General features: G+C 39.9%; 1 protein-coding gene across 4 annotated transcripts in view; it reads right to left on the reverse strand.

Moving 5' to 3' along the window:
• The window catches only part of COPG2 (COPI coat complex subunit gamma 2), a 179,904-nt gene that overhangs the window by 132,425 nt on the left and 25,760 nt on the right, over positions 1-21,719 (reverse strand). For 3 of the 4 annotated variants that reach the window (XM_059885667.1, NM_001082448.1, XM_010804474.4), the window contains 4 exon segments: positions 6,110-6,185; positions 4,263-4,355; positions 3,199-3,285; positions 1,752-1,909 (listed from right to left, as the gene is read on the reverse strand). The exons of the other annotated variant lie outside the window; for it this stretch is intronic. In XM_059885667.1, the coding sequence (XP_059741650.1) occupies positions 1,752-1,909; positions 3,199-3,285; positions 4,263-4,355; positions 6,110-6,185 (414 nt within the window). 4 annotated transcript variants of the gene reach the window in all.

Here is a 21,719-nt window from a genome sequence, read left to right on the forward strand (position 1 = left end):
CATCATCTCCTCCACAGTGTGTTGCAACTGAATTCTCCATTCAGTTCTTTCAGCTGACAGCTACTGCTTTATGCCAGGTTTACTAGTCTTCTCCTGTACATGCATAATCAGAGGAACTGTACATAGTTCTCCTGTATTTCTCCTATACACAATGATTTGTACAGAGTTGAAAATTTATTTTGAGACTCACTGTATCTATGGCCCTCTTTTCCCCAGGATTTCCACCGTAAATTTCCATCATTCTTCTAATTTCAAACTGTTCTGACCCCACTGTCTACTTAGTAAATAAATACTATGGCTTTCTGGGTTCCCACATATAAAAATTGTGGCATGCCCTCAGAGACCAGCCAGATATATGCAAATTTTACCCTGTATAGTTTCTGTCTTTCAGGCATTCATTTCCCTTCAGTTTTTACCTGCTTTTCACCACTCACCAGTACTTTCAAATAGTGTGGGGTTTTTTGTTTCAGGGAAGCATGCTGCTGCTCCTGTTTAGTCACTAAGTTGAGTCTGTCTCTTTAGTTACAGCCACCAGGCTCCTCCATCCATATTTCCAGGCAAGAATACTGGAGTGGGTTGCCATTTCCTTCTCCATGGGATCTTCCCAATCCAGGGATCAAACCTGCATCTCCTGGTTGACATGCAGGTTCTTTACCATTAAGCCACCTAATGATATAATCATTATTTGCATGAGGGCTAATATAACCAAGCTACTCTACCATTACTGAGAGCAGGAAGCTCAACAGAATATTTTTTCTAACATTCCATTTTATGTTCTCTGTTGACATTTACATCTCCTAGTTTTTTTAGTGATTACTCAAGAGATTACAATACTGATCCTTATATTATCACTATCTACCATCAGATAATATAACACTACTTCATGAACAATATGAGAACCCTGAAGTAAAGTGAAGTGAAGTGGCTCAGTGGTGTCCGAGTCTTTGAGATCCCATGGACAGTAGCCTACCAGGCTCCAACGTCCATGGGATTTTCCAGGCAAGAATACTAGAGTGGGCTGCCATTTCCTTCTCCAGGGGATCTTCCCAACCCAGGGATCGAACCAGGGTCTCCTGCATTGCAGACAGACGCTTTACCATCTGAGCCACCAGGGAAGTCCAATGTGTAATTCTACTAGTCTCCCTCATGTGCTTTAAATGAATAAATTATTTAAATAAATCATTAAATGCAATACTTCAACATTCTCTTTTATAAAAATAAAAAAGAAAAGATTCTTAAGGTCACGTCTAGCTTTCACATTTAATTATTATATAACCTACGGTAAGTATTTTTTTGTTCAATATCAGTTTGTTATTTATTGTATTATTAGTGGTCATACCCTATTAAGTGCATATACTGGAGCACGTGTGTGCTCAGCAACATCCAACTCTTTGTAACCCCATGGACTATCGCCCACCAGGCTCCTCTGCCCATGGGGCTTTTCAGGCAAGACTACTAGAATGAGTTGCCATATCCTCCTCCGGGAGATCTTCCTGACTCAAGGATTGAACCTGCATTGCAGGCAGATTATTTACCACTTAGCCAATAGGGAAGCCCATATCAGAGCATACATTAAGGTAAAAATAAAAGCTGTGTTACTAGGAATTCCATGATTTTTTTTCTTAATTTGGAAAACACCAAATCCCTCTGAAAAGTCAGTACTGCCCAAAAAATATTCATAAAGGAAATAAACTCTGAGGCATGTTAACCAGCAAATGGAAAATTACTTAGGTTTAGATGAAAACACTTACCCCTCTTCATTTTCTTTTAGTAAGCGACTGGCAATTCGGATCAACATGCAGTAAGCAAACTGTGATTTGAGACCAGATTTAGTAAATTTATTCAACATCTTAGAAACAGCAAGGCGATCATTCTTTTTAAGGTGATACAAAACTCCCAATGCATGGTACTAAAGAACAAGAAAAAGAATGTAAGACAGAAAGAAGGCTGAATAGGAAGAGGATAAAACTGACATAAAAATGCAATCATACAGAGCCAGGTTTTTAATAAAAATATACCCAACTCTAACGTATACAAAGGGAATTATCTTTTCCATGCTGAATCAAACAAAGGCATGATTGAAAGGATGAGTTTTTAATTTACCCTGTTAATTCAGATTAGGTAAGTATTAAGGGGATGACATACAATCTGAAGACGGCTCTAGCAGATTCAGCGTTGCCCCATCCATCCTTAGGACAAAGGCTCTCAGGTCCAAGGCTTTAACCAGTGTTACAGGTCTTGCTTAGTGGCTTTAAATCATCTGTGGTTATGTTAGTGGTTAATAGATTCATCTCCTAAAGTAGGTTTAAGGCATGTAATTATCATGGCACTTTGTGTAAAAACACAATGATCAGAGTTAGGAGGGTGAGAATGTTTCCCAAGGGAAAAATTACTACTTTATTTCCTCATAACTGAATATGCTAACATGAGAAGTAAATGCTGAAATGGAATAAATAAGTACTCTCTCAAACACATATGGGGTATTTTATACAAAAATTGCCAGTTAAGAATTTAATCTTGTTCCTTTTAATTAAGAATAGCCTAGTGAATATCAAAAGTAGATCCTTCCAACAAAACAGTTTTATGTCTAATATAATCATGGGTTTTGGGTTTTGGGTCATGGGTTTTGGGCTTCCCGGGTGGCTCAGTGGTAAAGAATCCACCTGCCAATGCAGGAGACGCAGGAGACATGGGTTCGATCCCTGGGTCAGGAAGATTCCCTGGAGGAAGGCATGGCAACATGCTTCAGTATTCTTTCCTGGAAAATCCCATGGACAGAGGAGCCTGGTAGGCTACAGTCCATAGGGTCACAAAGAGTATGACTTGACTAAGCGACTGAGCACGCAACTCAAACAGTATAATCAAGGCCTGAAAAGCTTGGAATTGAACATCCACCTTCACAAATTAATTTTCAAACAAAGGACTAAAATGAATTATGACCTTTGGAATAAGCATCTCAAATATCACTGAATATAAGAATCTTTCTCAAACATTCTGACAGCTACTAAATACTACCAGGGTAAATCATAATTAGGGGATACTTACTTGAGAATATGCACAAACAAGCTACTTAATATTAAATTCTTAATATTAGTCTTTAGCTAATACTCATCTGAAGAATCAATAAACTGCCCCTAAAACGTAGGGTTACAGAAAGCTGATCTAGAGATATAAGCTAAGGTGATTCAGTGACAGTACCTGGACCATAATATTATCACTTGAAGCAGCTTCTTGGGCTTCATTGACCCAGCGCTTAACCACATCATAGCTTATCTTCATCATGTGCTAAATACAGAAAAAATTGAGAACAGATCATGCACAGTCACTAAAAGTTTAGAAACGTTGAGTTAGTTTTCTTGGAAAATCACTAACAGACATTTCCAGGAAAAAAAAAAGAAACAACTTTACAGTGTTACACGTCTATTTCAGTCTCTGAGACAACGAGTAAACCTGACACACTTGTGCAAGACCCTGTGCAAAGGCGGCGTGTGTCTGTGGGCTGGGAGAGGCGCATAAAGGGAAGTGATGAGAGGGAAAGGACGGGAAGGGAATGGATAATTAATAAGATGGTACTTAAATAATGTCAACATCAGAGGTTTTACTTCCAGGAAACTCACCTGGAAGAAAAAACAGAGTGCTGTAAAAAAGTAGAGTACCTGCTGTAAAACTTGACCAATTATACTCCAGAACCAGCAACTCTCGTGATTCAGATGATCTAATCCATTCACACATTAGTACCCAATTTTAATCAAATACAATGTGATAGGCTGTCATGAATAAATTTTGTTTTGGTGAAAAAGAGAAAGAAAAGACATTACTAAAACAAAGAGCACTTCCTGGGAGAAAATTTAGTAGCAGGACAGTCGACTTTGGACTGAAGGACACTTGCAGACACAAGGCACCAACAAAAACAGAGGACGAAGAAACAAGAGGCACAAGGGCAGGTCATAAAGGAAGAGTCAAAGGAAGAGACTGACTCTCAGTTTCTTTCCTGACCTTCATCCCACCCTCATCCCCCATCTGTATTATATGTACAACATACCTTTCTGATGACCAAAACCTTTCAAACACATGAAAATTTCATGCTTTTAACTGCCCATTTTAATTGTTCAATGTTCCTTTGTCAGATAAGGCATTCGTATAAAGTAACAGAAATGTATACATATTTTTTAATGTTTCATTTGTGAGAGAATCATAGTGATATTTTGTTTTTGCAACTAGAAACTGTACCATGCATGAGAATCAGCTACTTGTCCACTTACTAAGGAAGATACCAATGCTGAACTCGATACACTGGAGACTTTATCCACAATGGCCTGCTTCATGTATCTCTCAATGGCCTGCAACATTGTTCCCTAAGAACATTCATAAAGAAAAAGGCTGAAGTAAGACATTTTCATGCAAAATTACCTCTTCAAAATAATCTACAAACACAAGTCACACATCTGTTTCTGCACAAATATTCAGAATGTATTAAAAGGCTTATCATATAATTATCAGATCCCAGAGGACAGGACCCAAACAACCAAGTGGCAGCTTCAAGAAGGAACATTTTAGAGTATACATAAGAAAAGGAATAACTGCTCCACAATGAAATAAATGGTCTCAAAGTGGAGAATCCCAGTTTGGAAATATACAAGTAAAGGCTGAACCTACCAGAGGTATTATAAAAGGAATTCCTAAATGGGGATGCTTTTGAAGTCATTTAGATACCTCTGTGTATAGCACATATATTGGCTGGTCAAAAAGGTCATTTGAGCTTTTGCACATCTTACAGAAAAACCCAAACAAACTTTTTGGCCAACCTAATATTTTTCATATGGATCTCAGAAAGTTCTATAAATGAATTGTAAACTCTGATTATTTCAAATACATAAGAAATTACACGTAGAATATGCTAATTATATTGAGTCCTCAACATGAAATCCTCTGAAAACAAAGTTCTTTTTAACTTACCTGGAAGAAAGTTTAGCCCCAGCAAGGTGGTGTTAAATAAGGATGGTACACACACCAAGCTCAATTACTTAGATGAAGAGAAGCTTATTGCTAGCCCTGGCATGGTCAAGTCTTATGCTATCGATTTAATGGTAAAAACAAAAGCAACCACAACAAAGTAACGCACTGAAAAACATTAAACTATTTCTATTACTCCTTCTAGGATCCAGATTTACCATTTAATCCTGCTCAACCTTTGAAAATTGAATGCAAATGTATACATAAAATATACCCGATCATGAATATAGCCAAGATCTTATTCAATTTGCTTGGCAATGCCCAGTCTGCCCTTTATTTTAACCCTTCCTGCAAAGTTCCAAGAATGGGACAGTCTTACATACTCTGTAACCTCATTCCTTCTAATACAATAGATTAAGTCAAGGTTAAACACCTGACTTAGATCCGGGTGGACACAAGCCACTGGCTAGCTGACAGCTAGTCAGACTTTCTCCTAAATATTTAAATGAGGAGGCTTGAGCCTCATAAATAATGGATCATAATAGTAAATACCTGGAAATCTTGCTGTTGAGATCCTTACAGCTGTCCTATTTCTAGAAAGTTCTGATATCTGGTTGTAAGTTTTACCTCAAATTCTGAGAGATTTGTATTTTGTAATAAAGTTTTTTTTTAAGCTAAATTTGGGACTTCACCAGTGGTCCAGTGGTTGAGACTTCACCTTCCAGTAGGTGGGAGGGTCAATTCTTTGGTCAAGGGGTTGAGATTCCACATGCCTCTTGGCCAAAAAAACCAGAACATAAACAACAGAAGCAATGTTGTAACAAACATAACAGACACTTTGAAAATGGTCCACATCAAAAAATTTTTATAAAAATAAAAAAGCTAAATTCAAATGGCTTTTGTTTCCTATGAGCAACGTGCTCTATGACAAAAATTCATGAGAGTAAATATGGAGAGAAATAGACTAATTTAAATAAACAAAAGAAAAAAAAATCTAGAAGAAAAAAAGCCTGGAGCCACAAAAGCCTTTCTGGTAGTCGTGTTTCTCTGCTGCTGCTGAAACACAAAGTCAGACAAGGAATCCTACTAAATTTACATGGCCACCTGCAGATAAACACAGGTCCCCTTTGATGCCTCAGTAAAGCAAAGAACTTACATCAGTGATTCTGCAGAGAGCCCTGATGGCTGGGCCTCGGTACACATCTTCCTTTCCAGTCATGTCCTTAGTCAGACTGAGAAAAATCAAATTATTACCATAAGATTAAAGTTTTCTCTTTTGTGGAGTCCACCCATACTTAATTCCACTTGTCCCCATAATTATTTTAATGAAACTACTGATTCAACAAATATTTATTGAGTATCTTCTTTGGATAAACATAAAAATTATTGGATAGAAGACCATTTTAAATCTAAAGAACACAGCAGGGAGAAAAACCAAGTCTTTGCCTTTATGGAGCTTACGTTCTAGAGGGAAAAGAGACATTAGTCACATACACTAAGTACATACATAATTTTAGGTCTATCCATGACACTGCAATCTCATTCCTTTTTATGACTAAGTAATATTCCATTGTATACTGATTACCGGCATAAAAAACAGACAATGACAGAGAGCCTCATGCTCAAATCCCAAGTTCCCCAAACCTAACTCTTTAAAAGAAAATGACTGATAGCCAAAAGGCACACGAAAAGATGCTCAACATCACTAATTATTAAAGAACTACAAATCAAAACTCACACCAGTTGGAATGGATATCATCAAAAAAATCAACGAACAATAAATGCTGTAGAGGGTGTGGAGAAAAATGAACTCTTTTACACTGCTGGTGGGAATGTAAATTGATATAGTCACTATAGAGAACAGTACAGAGGTTCTGTGAAAGTGAAAGTGTTATTTGCTCAGTTGTGTCCACCTCTTGACAACCCCACGGACTGTAGCCCGCCAGACTCTTCTGTCCATGGGATTCTCCAAGGCAAGCATACTGCAGTGAGTTGCCATTCCCTTTTCCAGGGGATCTTCCCAACTCAGGAATTGAACCTGGGTCTCCTGCATTGCACATGGGACTCTATAGCATCTGAGCCACCAGGGAAGCCTAAGGAGGTTCCTTAAAAAACTAAAAATAGAACTACCATATGACCCAGCAATCCCCTCCTGGGCATATACTGAGAGAAAACCATAACTCAAAAAGATACACGTACCCCAATGCTCACTGCAGCACTATTTACAATAGCCAGGACACTGAAGCAACCTAGATGGCCATCAACAGAGGAATGAATAAAGAAGATATGATGTAAAGTGAAGTCGCTCAGTCATGTCCAAGTCTTTGCAACCCCATGGACTGTAGCCTACCAGGCTACTCCATCCTTGGGATTTTCCAGGCAAGAGTACTGGAGTGGGTTGCCATTTCCTTCTCCAGAGGATCTTCCCAACCCAGGGATTGAACCCAGGTCTCCCGCATTGCAGGCAGACGCTTTACCATCTGAGCCACCAGGGAAGTCCCAGGGAAGACATGATACATACATACAATGGAACATTACTCAGCCATCAAAAGGAATGAGACTGCAGAGACATGGATAGACCTAGAGACTGTCATTCAGAGATAAGTCAGAAAGAGAAAAACGAATATTGCATATTAATGCACATATGTGGAATCCAGAAAAAATAGTACAGATGAATCTGTTTGCAAAGCATAAACAGAGACACAGATGTAAAGAACATACATATGGACACCAAGGCAGGTAGACTGTGAAGATAAACTGAAAGCTTTGGATTGACATATATACCCTCCTATGTAAAAACAGGTCACTAATGAGAACCTACTGTATAGCACAGGGAAAAATAAAGAAGGTACAATCTTCTTTATTGTAGGACATTTGTTTTTAGGACATTTGTTAAAGTAACCTTACGAATGCATTTCAATATACATTAGGTGCAGACAAATATTGTTTGATTCCAATTATATGAGATACCCAGAATGAGAACAAGACCCAGTTTCCCCCTCAGTCAGTCTATCCCTGCGGGAAGCTCCATAAGCCTCTTATCTTTCTCCATCAGAGGGCAGACAGACTGAAAACCACAATCACAGGAAACTAACCAATCCAATCACATGGACCACAGCCATCTCTTCACTCTTACCATCTCCTGTTTGATCACTTCCAATCTACCTTGATTCATGGACCTAACATTCCCGGTTCCTATGCAATATTGCTCTTTACAGCATCAGATCTTGCTTCCATCACCAGTCACATCCACAACTGGGTGTTGTTTTTGCTTTGGCTCCATCTCTTCATTCTTTCTAGAGTTGTTTCTCCACTGATCTCTAATAGCATACTGGGCACCTACCGACCTGGGGAGTTCATGTTTCAGTGTCCTATCTTTTTGCCTTTTCATACTGTTTATGGGGTTCTCAAGGTAAGAATACTGAAGTGGTTTGTCATTCCCTTCTCCAGCGGACCACAGTTTGTCAGAACTCTCCACCATGACCCGTCCGTCTTGGGTGGCTCTACACGGCATGGCTCATAGTTTCACTGAGTTAGACAAGGCTGTGACCCCACAAGAGACTGTCCCGGACTTGCCTGTGGGTGTCTGGGAGTCTCCAGCAGAGGTGTGGGTTGGTGGTGGCCTGCTGCAGGGTTGGGGGCATTGAGTATAGCAGTACATGCCTGGGATCTTTTGAGGGAGGTCACCATTATCTTCATTAGCTTCACCATATTTTGGACCCAGGTAAAGAGCAGGGAGGGAACACAGCTCCACCCATCAACAGAAAACTGGATTAAAGATTTACTGAGTCAAATTCATAGAGTCCAAAAATACACTGGTATGTGCCAGGGGCTGGAGGTGGTGCTGGAGAGGGGAAATGGGGAGTTAAGAGTTTAATGGGGACAGAGTTGTAGTTTAGGAAGGTGAAAAATTTGGGAGATGGATGATGAGAGTTGCACAACAGTGTGAATGTACGCCGTGCTACTGAACTATACAGTTAAGTACGGTTAAAATAGTATGCTTTATATTTTGTGACTGTGTGCATGCTTGGCTGCTCAGTCATGTCCAATTTTTTACATCTCCATGGACTGTAGCCCACCAAGCTCTTCTGTGCATGGGATTCTCCAGGCAAGAATACTGGAGTCGGTTGACATGCCCTCCCCTCCAGGGAATCTTCCAGACCCAGGGATCGAGCCCACTTATACCTGTGTCTCTTGCACTATAGGCAGATACTTTTCCTGCTGAGTTATGGAGAAAGACTTTTACCACAATAAAAAAAAAAATTTTTTTTCTTCTAAAATAATTACTTCAAGATGTCTCTTTCTCAGGAATGGCTTTCTAAAATGACAAATGTCAATGATTCCAGACCCTTCTATGGAGCTGCAAAAGCAGGCAGGGGAGCGTGGACTGAGGTACAAAATTTCTTGTCCCTAATTTTAAAAGGTTTCTAATCTTTAGACTATTCATTCTTTTGTCTTTCCTTCTCCTGTCTTCTGTGCACTTATAGTACCCTCAAATTGACTCTCCATCTCCTCTCTCACTCAGTTCCCTCACATAATCCAGAATGGCCTCCAACTCACTTCATCAGGGCACCAAGAGGAGAAAGGCTGAATAATTGACAGTCCTTCAGTTTCTTTCATTTTTCAATTATTAAAGTATTTTACTCCTGTAACAATCCATTCTCAATATATTCAGAAAGGTATAAAATATAAAGTCTAAGTCTGTCCTCATACACCCTAGCCTGTAGTGCCACTCAACCAGAAACAGTCATTGTGAATAGTCACTTATGTTTCCTTAAGGAAGCTCTTAAAATACATATTTACAACCACAGGGGTTTATTAAAATGCATGCCAATGGATATCCACTCCTCTGGTACCTTCAAATATACTTAATGATATAATCTGAGAATCTTTCCATACGGGCAGATTTTTTTTAATTTTTATATATTTATGTTTTAAAAAATATATAAATATATATCTAAAATCTTTTTAATGACAGCACAGATTTTCATTGTTTGGATACAAATAATTTATCAACCAGTCTTTTTCACAAATATTTGCATTATTCCAATTAGATGAAAACTGAGGTTTGGCAGGATTAGTTCTTCTAAGGCGTCTTTCCTTTGCCTGTTGATAGCATGGAAGTAGTCATAATAATGTATAAACAAAAAAGCATGTAAAAGAATGAAACCAGAACACTTTCTAACACCATACACAAAAATAAACTCAAAATGGATTAAAGATCTAAATGTAAGACCAGAAACCATTAAACTCTTAGAGGAAAATAGGCAAAACACTCTCCAACATAAACCACAGGAGGATCCTCTATGACCCACTTCCCAAAATATTGGAAATAAAAGCAAAAATAAACAAATGGGACCTAATTAAAATTAAAAGCTTCTGCACAACAAAGGAAACTACAAGCAAGGTGAAAAGACAGCCTTAAGAATGGGAGAAAATAATAGCAAACAAAGCAACGGAAAAAGAATTAATCTCAAAAATATACAAGCAACTCCTGCAGCTCAATTCCAGAAAAATAAAAGACCCAACCAAAAAATGGGCCAAAGAACTAAATAGACATCTCTCCAAAGAAGACATACAGATGGCTAACAAACACATGAAGAGATGCTCAACATCACTCATTATCAGAGAAATGCAAATCAAAACCACAATGAGGTACCATTTCACGCCAGTCAGAATGGCTGCTATCAAAAAGTCTACAAGCAATAAATGCTGCAGAGGGTGTGGAGAAAAGGGAACCCTCTTACACTGTTGGTGGGAATGCAAACTAGTACAGCCACTATGGAGAACAGTGTGGAGATTCCTTAAAAAACTGGAAATAGAACTGCTGTACAACCCAGCAATCACACTGCTGGGCATACACACTGAGGAAACCAGAACTGAAACAGACATGTGTACCCCAATGTTCATCCGAGCACTGTTTATAATAGCCAGGACATGGAAGCAACCTAGATGTCCATCAGCAGATGAATGGATAAGAAAGCTATGGTACATATACACAATGGAATATTACTCAGCCATTAAAAAGAATACATTTGAACCAGTTCTAATGAGGTGGATGAAACTGGAGCCTACTATACAGAGTGAAGTAAGCCAGAAAGAAAAACACCAGTACAGTATACTAATGCATATATATGGAATTTAGAAGGAAGGTAACAATAACCCTGTATGCGAGACAGCAAAAGAGACACAGATGTACTGAACAGTCTTTTGGACTCTGTGGGAGAGGGCGAGGGCGGGATGATATGGGAGAATGGCATTGAAACATGTAATATATCATATGTGAAACGAATTGCCAGTCCAGGTTTGATGCATGATACAGAGTGCTTGGGGCTGGTGCACTGGGATGACCCAGAGGGATGGTATGGGGAGGGAGGTGGGAGGGAGTTTAGGATGGGGAACACATGTACACCCATGGTGGACTCAAGTCAATATATGGCAAAACCAATACAATATTGTAAAGTAAAATAAATTAATTATTTTTTTAAAAAGGCATGGCTACATTCCAAAAAAACTTAACTTACAAAATGGTACAACAGCTTTGGCCACTGGCCACAGTTTGCCAACAGCTGCTCTGAATTTCTGTTTAGCTTAGGCTGCCCTGACAGTAAAGGCTTACCTACAGATAAGTTTATTTGGGAATGTGTTCTGAGGGAGAAGTAAAAGATAAGGAAGTAAACAAAGGAGGAGGGAAAATCAACCCAGACAAGTTTTCTCTAGTGAATCACTGCCACAAGCACCTGGTTATTTAATGAGCAACCTACTGAGGAACCTAATGAAATATATCTCAGCAACCACACACTCAAGGAATGAAAAAGAATTTATCCACAAGCTCTTTGCCCCTGGTAGAGAGTTAACCCCAGAGAGTTAACTCCCCGTTCTCTTAACATTCACATGTTAACTCACAAATATGATTTCAGAGTATGTACAAGAAATCTCAGGGCAGAAAGCAAAACATTCACGACATGCTTCAAGTGAAGCACTATCGATGCAAGTAAGCTGGGCCCTCGTGGAAATGCTGACCACAGCCACAACTGGAACCAAAGACGAGGCTGAAGAAACGTGAGGTGGCTTGAAAGCGGCACCCAGTACGGCTCATCCTTTGTACCCCTCAAGTTGGAACATGTCTTCCATTGAATCTACTCTATCACTGAGTCTTTAGGATGGTACCGTTCACTATTTCTACGAGAGACAGGAAGATGAGTAGAACATGGTAGAATCCTTGCTGCTACAGCTCATTTCAAAGCCATAACCGATACTCATCATCTCCTTCATATAACCATCCATTCTGTATTTCCCTCACTCTTGGCCAGCACCTTCATCTTATCTTGGTTATGCCTCTGGTAGGTGACTCAAACCTTTATCCCAAGGGATCCACACCTTTTGTTGGTTTTACCCTGGTTGGACCATTGGTTGTTCTCTAATCATCACTTTCCCATGCATGAATGCACCAAAATATACTTGAGTGAATACTCTGAATTCTGGATACAGTCCTCTCTGTCACCTTTATATGAACAACCCTAGATCCTGGTCGGAATCAAGGTCAATTACCTCTATAAGTACATCACCGCCTCCCATCGCCTGCTGGTCCACTAGGCATGAAGAACACAAAGTGACCCAGTAATAGTCGTCATTTTGAATGTTTAACTGGTTCACTTGCTGCTCCAGGGCTGTTCTGACTCTGGAGTGTGTGATGCCTTAGGTTTGCCAACCTGTTACTCAGACATGTAGCATCCAGAAGTGTAGGACAACTCTGAGCTGAAGATAATCCATAACCAATGGGAACCAGGGATCAATGGGTTAAGTGCTTCCCTTTTTTCATCCCTTGAAAACATTGTCCCCTGGGAACTGGGACCTCTAATCCATACTTAGAGTGAGAAGTGGAAAAATAAATTCTCCAAGTGGGTCACTGGGAGTGAGGGAGAGGGGCTGGTCCTATTTCTAACTATGGATTTCTGGACCCACCTGGTCTATTTACTGGCGACAGTACCATACACTGGCAACTGATCCAGTGCATACATGGCATCTTGGAGGAGAATTCCCAACCTCACAGGGTCTACCTCCAACCTACTACTTCAGCTGAGTAGTCAACAGGCCATGTCGTCACGGCAGCCGGCTGTCTCCTTCTAGGTGACACACAATGTAGCGGAACTACTGCCTTCCTCCCTTGTCATGAACCCACGTCACTCCATTTTTGCCATAAAATGAGTGGCAGTGTCATGTAGGATACCATGACAATAAATCAAGAATAACTGTTTATACAACAACTTGCACCTACTGCAAACCTCTAGTTTATTCTCTATTTTATGGTGTTTGGGTCATGCAATTTAAAAAAAATTATGGAGTCAAATTTATCAACCCTTTCTTTCACTGCCTCTGGATTTTAGTGGTAATTACAAACCTTTTCCCCACAGCAAGGTTTTCCTCTAGTACTTATATAGCTTCATCTTTTAAAATTTATATTCCTTATCTTTTCAGAGTTTACTTATTTATATGTTGTGAAATACAGATAAAATTTTATCTTTTTATAAGTGGCTACTCAGTTGTCCCAGCATCATGTATAAAAAAAGTACACGTTAAGCTGGAAAGAGAAAAATATTGTATATTAATACAAATATATGAAATCTAGAAAAATGGTACTGACGAACCTATTTGTAGGGCAGGAATAGAGACACAGACGTAGAGAACAGACTTGAGTCCACAGCAGGTGAAGGAAAGGGTGGGACAAACTGAGAAAGCAGCATGGACATGTATACACTGCCATGTACGGAAGAAATAGCTAGTGGGAAGATGCTGTAGAGCACAGGGAGCTCAGCTCTATGCTCTGTGATGACATACCAGGGTGGAATGAGAGGGAGGTCGGGAGGAGGCTCAGGAGGAAGGGGATATATGTATATTTACAGCTGATCTACACTGTTGTATGGCAGAAACTAACACAACATTGTAAAGCAATGTTATACTTCAATTAAAAAATAAATTACAAAAAAAAAAAAAAAGATCCTGCATGCCACAACTAAAACCCGGCACAGCCAAATAAATTACTTTTTTAAAAGTACATGTTTGAAACTGGAGCCTATTATACAGAGTGAAGTAAGCCAGAAAGAAAAACACCAATACAGTATACTAATGCATATATATGGAATTTACAAAGATGGTAACGATAACCCTGTATGTGAGACAGCAAAAGAGACACAGATGTATAGAACAGTCTTTTGGACTCTGTAGGAGAGGGCAAGGGCAGGATGATATGGAAGAATGGCACTGAAACATGTAAATTATCATATGTGAAACAAATTGCCAGTCCAGGTTTGATGCATGATACAGGGTGCTCGGGGCTGGTGCACTGGGATAACCCAGAGGGATGGGATGGGGAGGCAGGTGGGAGGGAGGTTCAGAATGGGGAACACATGTACACTCATGGCAGATTCAAGTCAATGTATGGCAAAACCAATACAATATTGTAAAGAAAAGTAAATAAATAAACAGAAAAAAAAATAAAGTACATGTTTACCCCAGTGATTAGAGATGCCACCTTCATCATATACTAACTTTTCACATATACTTGGGTCTAATTCTGCACTTTCCATTTGTATCAGAGAAGTCCACAAAATGTGGATCAGTACAGCTGAGGTGACGCTTTACTAGCCATAGTGATAGTTTCCACTGGTCTCTTTGTCTATGGTACTAACTCCTACCAGAAGCATATGGGAAATCCAACTCCTCTACATCCTTGGTAATATTTGGTAAAGTGAGTCTATTTAATTTTTAGTTGATTCAAAGATGTATAGTGGTATCTCATTGTGGTTTTAAATGGCACATCTCAGGGTTTCAGGTGTCTGAAATACTGCTGTCACATCACAGTAATGTTCCAGAACTAGGGCTGGCCTCAAGCAAGACCAGAAAGTAAAGAGAAAAACAAGAACAAACAAGGATTCTGCCCCCATGCTCTCCAGCTTGCAGAGGTCTTGTCTTTAACCTGTGCTCAGGATTGAGACAGGCTTCAGTCTTTGTTGACTCCTCCCACCATACAGTTCTTGGATTAGTCCATTCTTGGTCCAAAATAACCATGAAACTCACCATATTGTTATTCATTCAGTTCAGTCACTCAGTCGTGTCTGACTCTTTGCGACCCACTGGATTGCAGCACACCAGGCTTCCCTGTCCATCACCAACTCCTGGAGCTTGCTCAAACTCATGTCCATCAAGTTGGTGATGCCATCCAACCATCTCAATCCTCTGTTGTCCCCTCTCCTCCTGCCTTCAATCTTTCCCAGCATCAGGGTCTTTTCCAGTGAGTTAGTTCTTTGCATCAGGTGGCCAAAGTATTGGAGTTTCAACTTCAGCATCAGTCCTTCCAATGAATATTCAGGACAAATTTCCTTTAGGATGGACTGGTTTGACCTCCTTGCAGTCCAAAGGACTCTCAAGAGTCTTTTTCAACACCACAGTTCAAAAGCAGCAATTCTTTGGCACTCAGCCTTCTTTATGGTCCAACTCTCACATCTATACATGACTACTGGAAAAACCATAGATTTGACTAGACAGACCTTTGTTGGCAAAGTAATGTCTCTGCTTTTTAATGTGCTGTCTAGGTTGGTCATAGCTTTTCTTTCAATGAGCAAGTGTCTTTTAGTTTAATGGCTGCAGTCACCATCTGTAGTAATTTTGGAGCCCAAAATAATTAAGTCTCTCACTGTTTCCACTGTTTCCCCATCTATTTGCCATGAAGTGATGGGACTGGATGCCATGATCTAATTCACTGTTATTATTCAAAGGCCTCAGGTATACCTGTATACCTTTCTATACCTCTGTCCAGAGGTTTTTGTTGTAATTATTGGAATAGATGACCTGTCATGACCTTACTTCATCTTGGCTAAAATTAGAAGTCCCCTGACCTTCCCTTTTACTCGCTGGTGTTCATTAAAGAAGAGAAGGGAATTTTATGACTTGGCATCATTTTCATCATTTTCTCTCAAAAGTCTTCCACAATTTCATTTTAATAGAGAATAAGTATTTAATAGAGAATAAGAATCGAAATAAACTGGGGCAGTGTGTGTGTCAACTGGGCAGGAGAGAGGGAAGAAAAGCAGCATATAGAAAGGTTTCACAACACCCATTAAACCCACTGAGACAGTTAATTTTCTGTGTCAACTTCACTGAGTTAAGGGATGCCCAGATAACTGGTAAAATATTACTTCTGGGTGTGTCTGCTGCTGCTGCTGCTAAGTCGCTTCAGTCATGTCCGACTCTGTGCGACCCCATAGACGGCAGCCCACCAGGCTCCCCGTCCCTGGGATTCTCCAGGCAAGAACACTGGAGTGGGTTGCCATTTCCTTCTCCAATGCATGAAAATGAAAAGTGAAAGTGAAGTCGCTTAGTCGTGTCCGACCCTCAGCGACCCCATGGACTGCAGCCCACCAGGCTCCTCCGTCCATGGGATTTTCCAGGCAAGAGTACTGGAGTGGGGTGCCATTGCCTTCTCTGACTAGGAGAGCTTTTTCCAGAAGAGACTGGCATTTGAATCAGTAAGCTGAATAAAGAACAGAACAGCCACTTCTGTGAAAAAAATAAAATGGAGTAATCAGATATGCAAGAAAATTCAGTCCTATGGTTCTGAAAGCCAAAGATGGTAGAACTTCATGGAGTGTCTAACCATATTAAAGCTAAGAGAGTAGCCAAGTAAAATATGGACTGAAAACTCAGCTTTTGGGATTCTGCAATTAAGAGATTACTAGAAATCTTTGAGAGAGAAGTTTCACTAGAGTGATGGCTAAGTCAAATTAGAATAGTATCTCACTTCCTTTCTTATTCTACACCAAGTCCTGGTAGACATAATGTCAGGGACAGCATTACCATTCAAATCGAAAGGCTGTTTCAGGCTTGAATATTTCTTACCAAGTCTGTGGATGGTCTTGGCTTCTTGCTTCCTTCAGAAACTAAAGTACTATCTTCCTCTTGCCCACATCCTCACATTATTCCCACAACTGATATCAAAACTGCCTGCCAGACAGTCATTCCCATAGCCCTTAGCCCCCTTATTTCTTCCTAAACCACAGTCTCTAAACTGAAACTGTGAAATTTCCTGAGACTAGGGATATAACTAATCACATACTGATATCCACTCCCCCACGATACTTGCCATGTGAGCCATGGGTCAGTCCTCAGGACTCAATCCCAGAATTCTAAGCAATCTTCAGATGCAGACTTTCACTGGTGAGTCTCATTAGACAGGGGTAAAACAGTGTGACCAGACTGTCCATATACTTGACCATCCTTAAGCCACTAACTAAATCTGTGTTTTTTCTTTAAATGAGTTTTAATTTATATACAATTAAAAAATGTCAGCTTAAGTGTTTGGTTAGATGGCATTTGGAGTCACTCATGTAAGCTCTATCCAAAATAAATACTGTATACTTCCTTCATCTCAGAAAGCTCCCTCATTCCCACATCTAGTCAGTTTCCTCCAATCTACCAGACTTTTGGTTTCTATCACCACAGCTGAGTTTTGGCTGGTCTTTGAATTTATATAAAAAGAGTCATCCAAGCATTCTTTTTGTGTGTCCTCTTTTGTTCCAACATACTATTTTAGGGGTGTGTCTGTGTTGTTGCTTGAATCAGTAATTTGTTCTTTTTTATTGCTCAGTAGTGATCCACTATATTAATAAAACACAATTTGTTTAGCCATCCTCCTGTTGATGAACCTTTGGATTGTTTCTAGTTTAGGGCTATCACAAAGCTGCAATCAAATTCTTGTACAGTCTTTTTCTGTGGTCAAAGATTTTCATTTTCTTGGGTAAATATATAGCAGTAAAATCACTGGTCACAGGGTAGGTATATGTTTAACTTCATAAGCAACTGCCAAACCTTTTCTGAGGTTGCTGTACCATTCTACATTCCCATCTACAATCTATTACAGCTTCAACTGCTCCATACACTGGATACTGGAGTAGGGTTGTTGATTTAGTACTGTCAGGCTTTGCTGGTTTAACCATTTTAGTGAATGTGAACGATACCTTACTCAAGTTTTTCATTTCCCTGATGACTAATAATATTGAGAACATTGCCATGTGCTTATTGGCTCTTTATATATATTCTTTAGTGAAGTGTATGCTTTCAGATCTTCTCAATATCCATGCTAACATAATTGCCTATGGATACAGAATGGTCATCTAATACATTTGTTTTCTATTCCTGCTACAACAAATGACCACAATTAGAGGCTTAAAATAATAAAAGTACATTATCTTATAGTTAGTCCTATGGGCTAGAATTCCAACTTGGTCTCACTGGGCTAAAATCATGTCAGCAGGCCTGCATCCATCTCATAGGCAAAATACATTCACCCCATGCCAAGATTCCCCCAAATCAACACATTACAGCATTAGCTCAAAGTCCAAAATCTCACTTAAATCTCACCCAACTCAAAGCACCAATCTTATTATCAAAAATCATAAGGGATGGGTGAGAAAGGGTATAATTTATCCTGAGGCAAAATTCCTCTCTACCCGTGGACATGCTAAACTTTAAAACAAGTTCCCTGCTCTGAAACACAAAGATGGGACCTGGCATCGCAGAACACACACAAACATTCCTATTCAAAAAGAGAAAATGGAAGGCTAAAAAAGAGTTACTGGCCCCAGACGATTCTGAAATCCATCCAGGCAAACAGGAAGAGGGTTCAAGTCCTAAGCAGAATTCACTAGGTTCTCAGCTCTACCCTATGGGCCTGCAGCTCTGCCCTCTGAGCCATCCTTCCTTTTTATAAAGGGCAGCCTGTGTTTAAAGCTGAGGAGTCTTCCCAGCCTGTCTCCTGCCTGCAGAATTTTGGGGCTCTGACAGCCCTCTTTCACTTCGTCTCTGGTCCTTTCAGTCCACGCTGGCAGTGTTTCTGCTGGTGTGAGGTTCTCAAGCGCCTTGTGGGACTACCATATTTGTACAGACTTACTCCACTAGTCAAGAGGTTCCTCCACAGATCTTGCCTAGATAATCCCATCTCTATTTTCAGCTTCTGCTTAGATGCTGAGGGAATCTATGAGTCACACCCTAGATCTCTCAGAGTGGTTTGTGTGAGTGAATATTCTGACCTTTTAATCTGAGGTTTGAGCAAAAGGCTATACAGTAACTGATTTTTTTCCTCTAAAGAATGCTTTCCAAACACACATCTCTTGATTTGAGCATCCTCTGCCATTTTTGTAGGCTGAGAATTTCCAAAATCAGCAACTTCTGCTTTATTTTTGTTGTTTTTGAGGTGTAATTGATCATACAACATTATATTAGTTTCAGGTGTACAACACAACGATTCAGTATTTATCAAGATCTCCTGGTTCACATTTAACAGGTCTCTCCTCAATTTTTACTGTACTCTCAAATTTTACTAAATGACAAAGAGAGAAATCAAGTCACACCTCAACATTCTGCTTAGAAATCTCAGTTAAATATCCAAATTCATGTTTGCAAGCCCCTCTTTCCACCTAGGGCAGGATACAGTGAGACTAAGCTTCCTGCCACACTATAACAAGGATCCCCGTCCCCCAGTTTCTATTAATAATAGAAACTTCTTCCTCATTTTCTCCTGAGCCCTCACCACCAGCACCTTTAATGTCCATGTTTCTGTCAACAGTCTGTTCACAATGATACCTGATAAACGTTTTCTCTATCCTGCTGCTCACTTCCTTCTTAGTCTAGAAGAGGCATTAATGGTCATATTTCTACTAACAGTTTGTTCAAGGCAGTGCAGAATTTTTCTATCATGCTCCCCAAACTCTGCCAGCACATGCTCACTACCCAATTACAAAGCCATTTCCACATTCTTAGGTATTTGTTACAGCAGCCCCCCACTTTCAGGTATCAAAGGCTCTTACTAGTTTTCTTTTTTCCAGTTTTGAGATGTGAGTGACATATAACACTGTCTAACTTTAAAGTGTACAAGGTACTGATCTGATACACTAGTATACTGCAAAATCCAGTAGATTTCAATTGTTGCTGTAACAAATTATCACAAACTTAAGAGGCTTAAGACAACATTCATGTCTTTACCTTGCAGTTCTGTAAGGTGAGGTCCAACACAGGCCTCTGTGGGCTAGGATCAAGGTATGAGCAAGAAGGCATTCCTTTCTGGGGGCTGTCGGGGTTCATTCATTTCCCTGCCTTTTCCAACTTCTGAGGTTACCCATATTTCCTTGGTTTGTGGTCCCCTTCCTCCATCTCCAAATCCAGCAAAAACAGTGCAGCTCTGTGGCCCTGCTTCCACCATCACATCCCTTTACTGAGGCTTTTCTTCAGCCTCTCTCTTCTACGTAAGGGCACTTAGCCTTGTATTGGGCCCACGTGGATAACCCAGGATATACTCCCTATCTGCTGATTAGCAACTGGAATTCCCCTTTGCCATGGACCATACTGACAGGTCCTAGGAATTAGGACAGGGAGGCCTTGTGGGTGGAAGAGTATTATTCTGCCCACAACATCTACTAATCACTTCAAACAAACAAGAAGCAAACCACAATGTAAAGCGGCCTAACAGGACTCAGGTGGAAGTACTACCTACCAGCTACATGAAGGAATGAAAATCCTCAATCAACAGTTGATACTCTATTTTTAACTTTTCCACTATTCAGGGAGACTAGCAATCTCGGTCGGAGAAGGCAATGGCACCCCACTCCAGTACTCTTGCCTGGAAAATCCCATGGACAGAGGAGCCTGGTAGGCTGAAGTCCATGGGGTTGCTAAGAGTCGGACATGACTGAGTGACTTCACTTTCACTCTTCATGCATTGGAGAAGGAAATGGCAACCCACTCCAGTGTTCTTGCCTGGAGAATCCCAGGGACGGGGGAGCCTGGTGGGCTGCCGTCTATGGGGTCGCACAGAGTCGGACACAACTGAAGCAATTTAGCAGCAGCAGCAATCTCAGGGAAGATTTTCTTTGTTTTTGTTTTTTATTTGTGCCACTTGTGGTGAGTTAACTAATCTTAGTTAACTAAGTACCCATTTTCAATCCCTTCTCTCAAGCTTGCCCCTTGGGCTATAAAAGCTAAATACTCACTTTCCTGGCCTCCTAAGGTTAGTCATTACACAGTTGTGCCAATGAAATCTAAAAATTGCCTTGGGAAAAGCTTTTGCATACCTGATGAAAGAGGCAGATGGTGCTGGCTTTCTCTGGCCCCCTTCCCAGTACCCATCCCATCTTGAATGGTGCATTGCCAATAATTCAGGCATCTATTTTGCAATAATGTGAGGATGTCCCAAAGAATTTAAGACATGTCAGCCCTGACACTGCTGAGCCACTGAAACAACACCAGTTTCTCTGCCTATTTTACGTGTTACTATTTACATCTGGCTCTGTTCTTTTCAGCTGAAAGCTTTACTAATTGAAACTTCAACACAACTGCTGGTTAAGCATAAGTATCCTCCTCCAAAATTTATTTTGCTATACAAATATCAGATTCACTTGAATGAGTTATAATTAATAACTATTAACTATAACTATTAATAACTATTTTTCTAAATAACATTTGTTAAATGTCTTAGGACTCTAAATTACACATTCTTATTCTAGAAAATTTGAAAATTATCAAAAGTTTAAAGAATATAAATAGCTACAATTCTAAACACCCAGAGATAACTTACTGGTAATGAATCAGTGTATTTTCAGCCATAAATTTTTATAAATATACTTAGAATATTTTTAAGACTATAAGGAATATACAGACTTGAATCCAACTCTCATTCAGCACTGTACTGAGGACTTTTTCATATCATTAAAGATGTT

The sequence above is a fragment of the Bos taurus genome, chromosome 4 (genome assembly GCF_002263795.3).
Source record: "Bos taurus isolate L1 Dominette 01449 registration number 42190680 breed Hereford chromosome 4, ARS-UCD2.0, whole genome shotgun sequence".
Classification (NCBI taxonomy): domain Eukaryota; kingdom Metazoa; phylum Chordata; class Mammalia; order Artiodactyla; family Bovidae; genus Bos; species Bos taurus.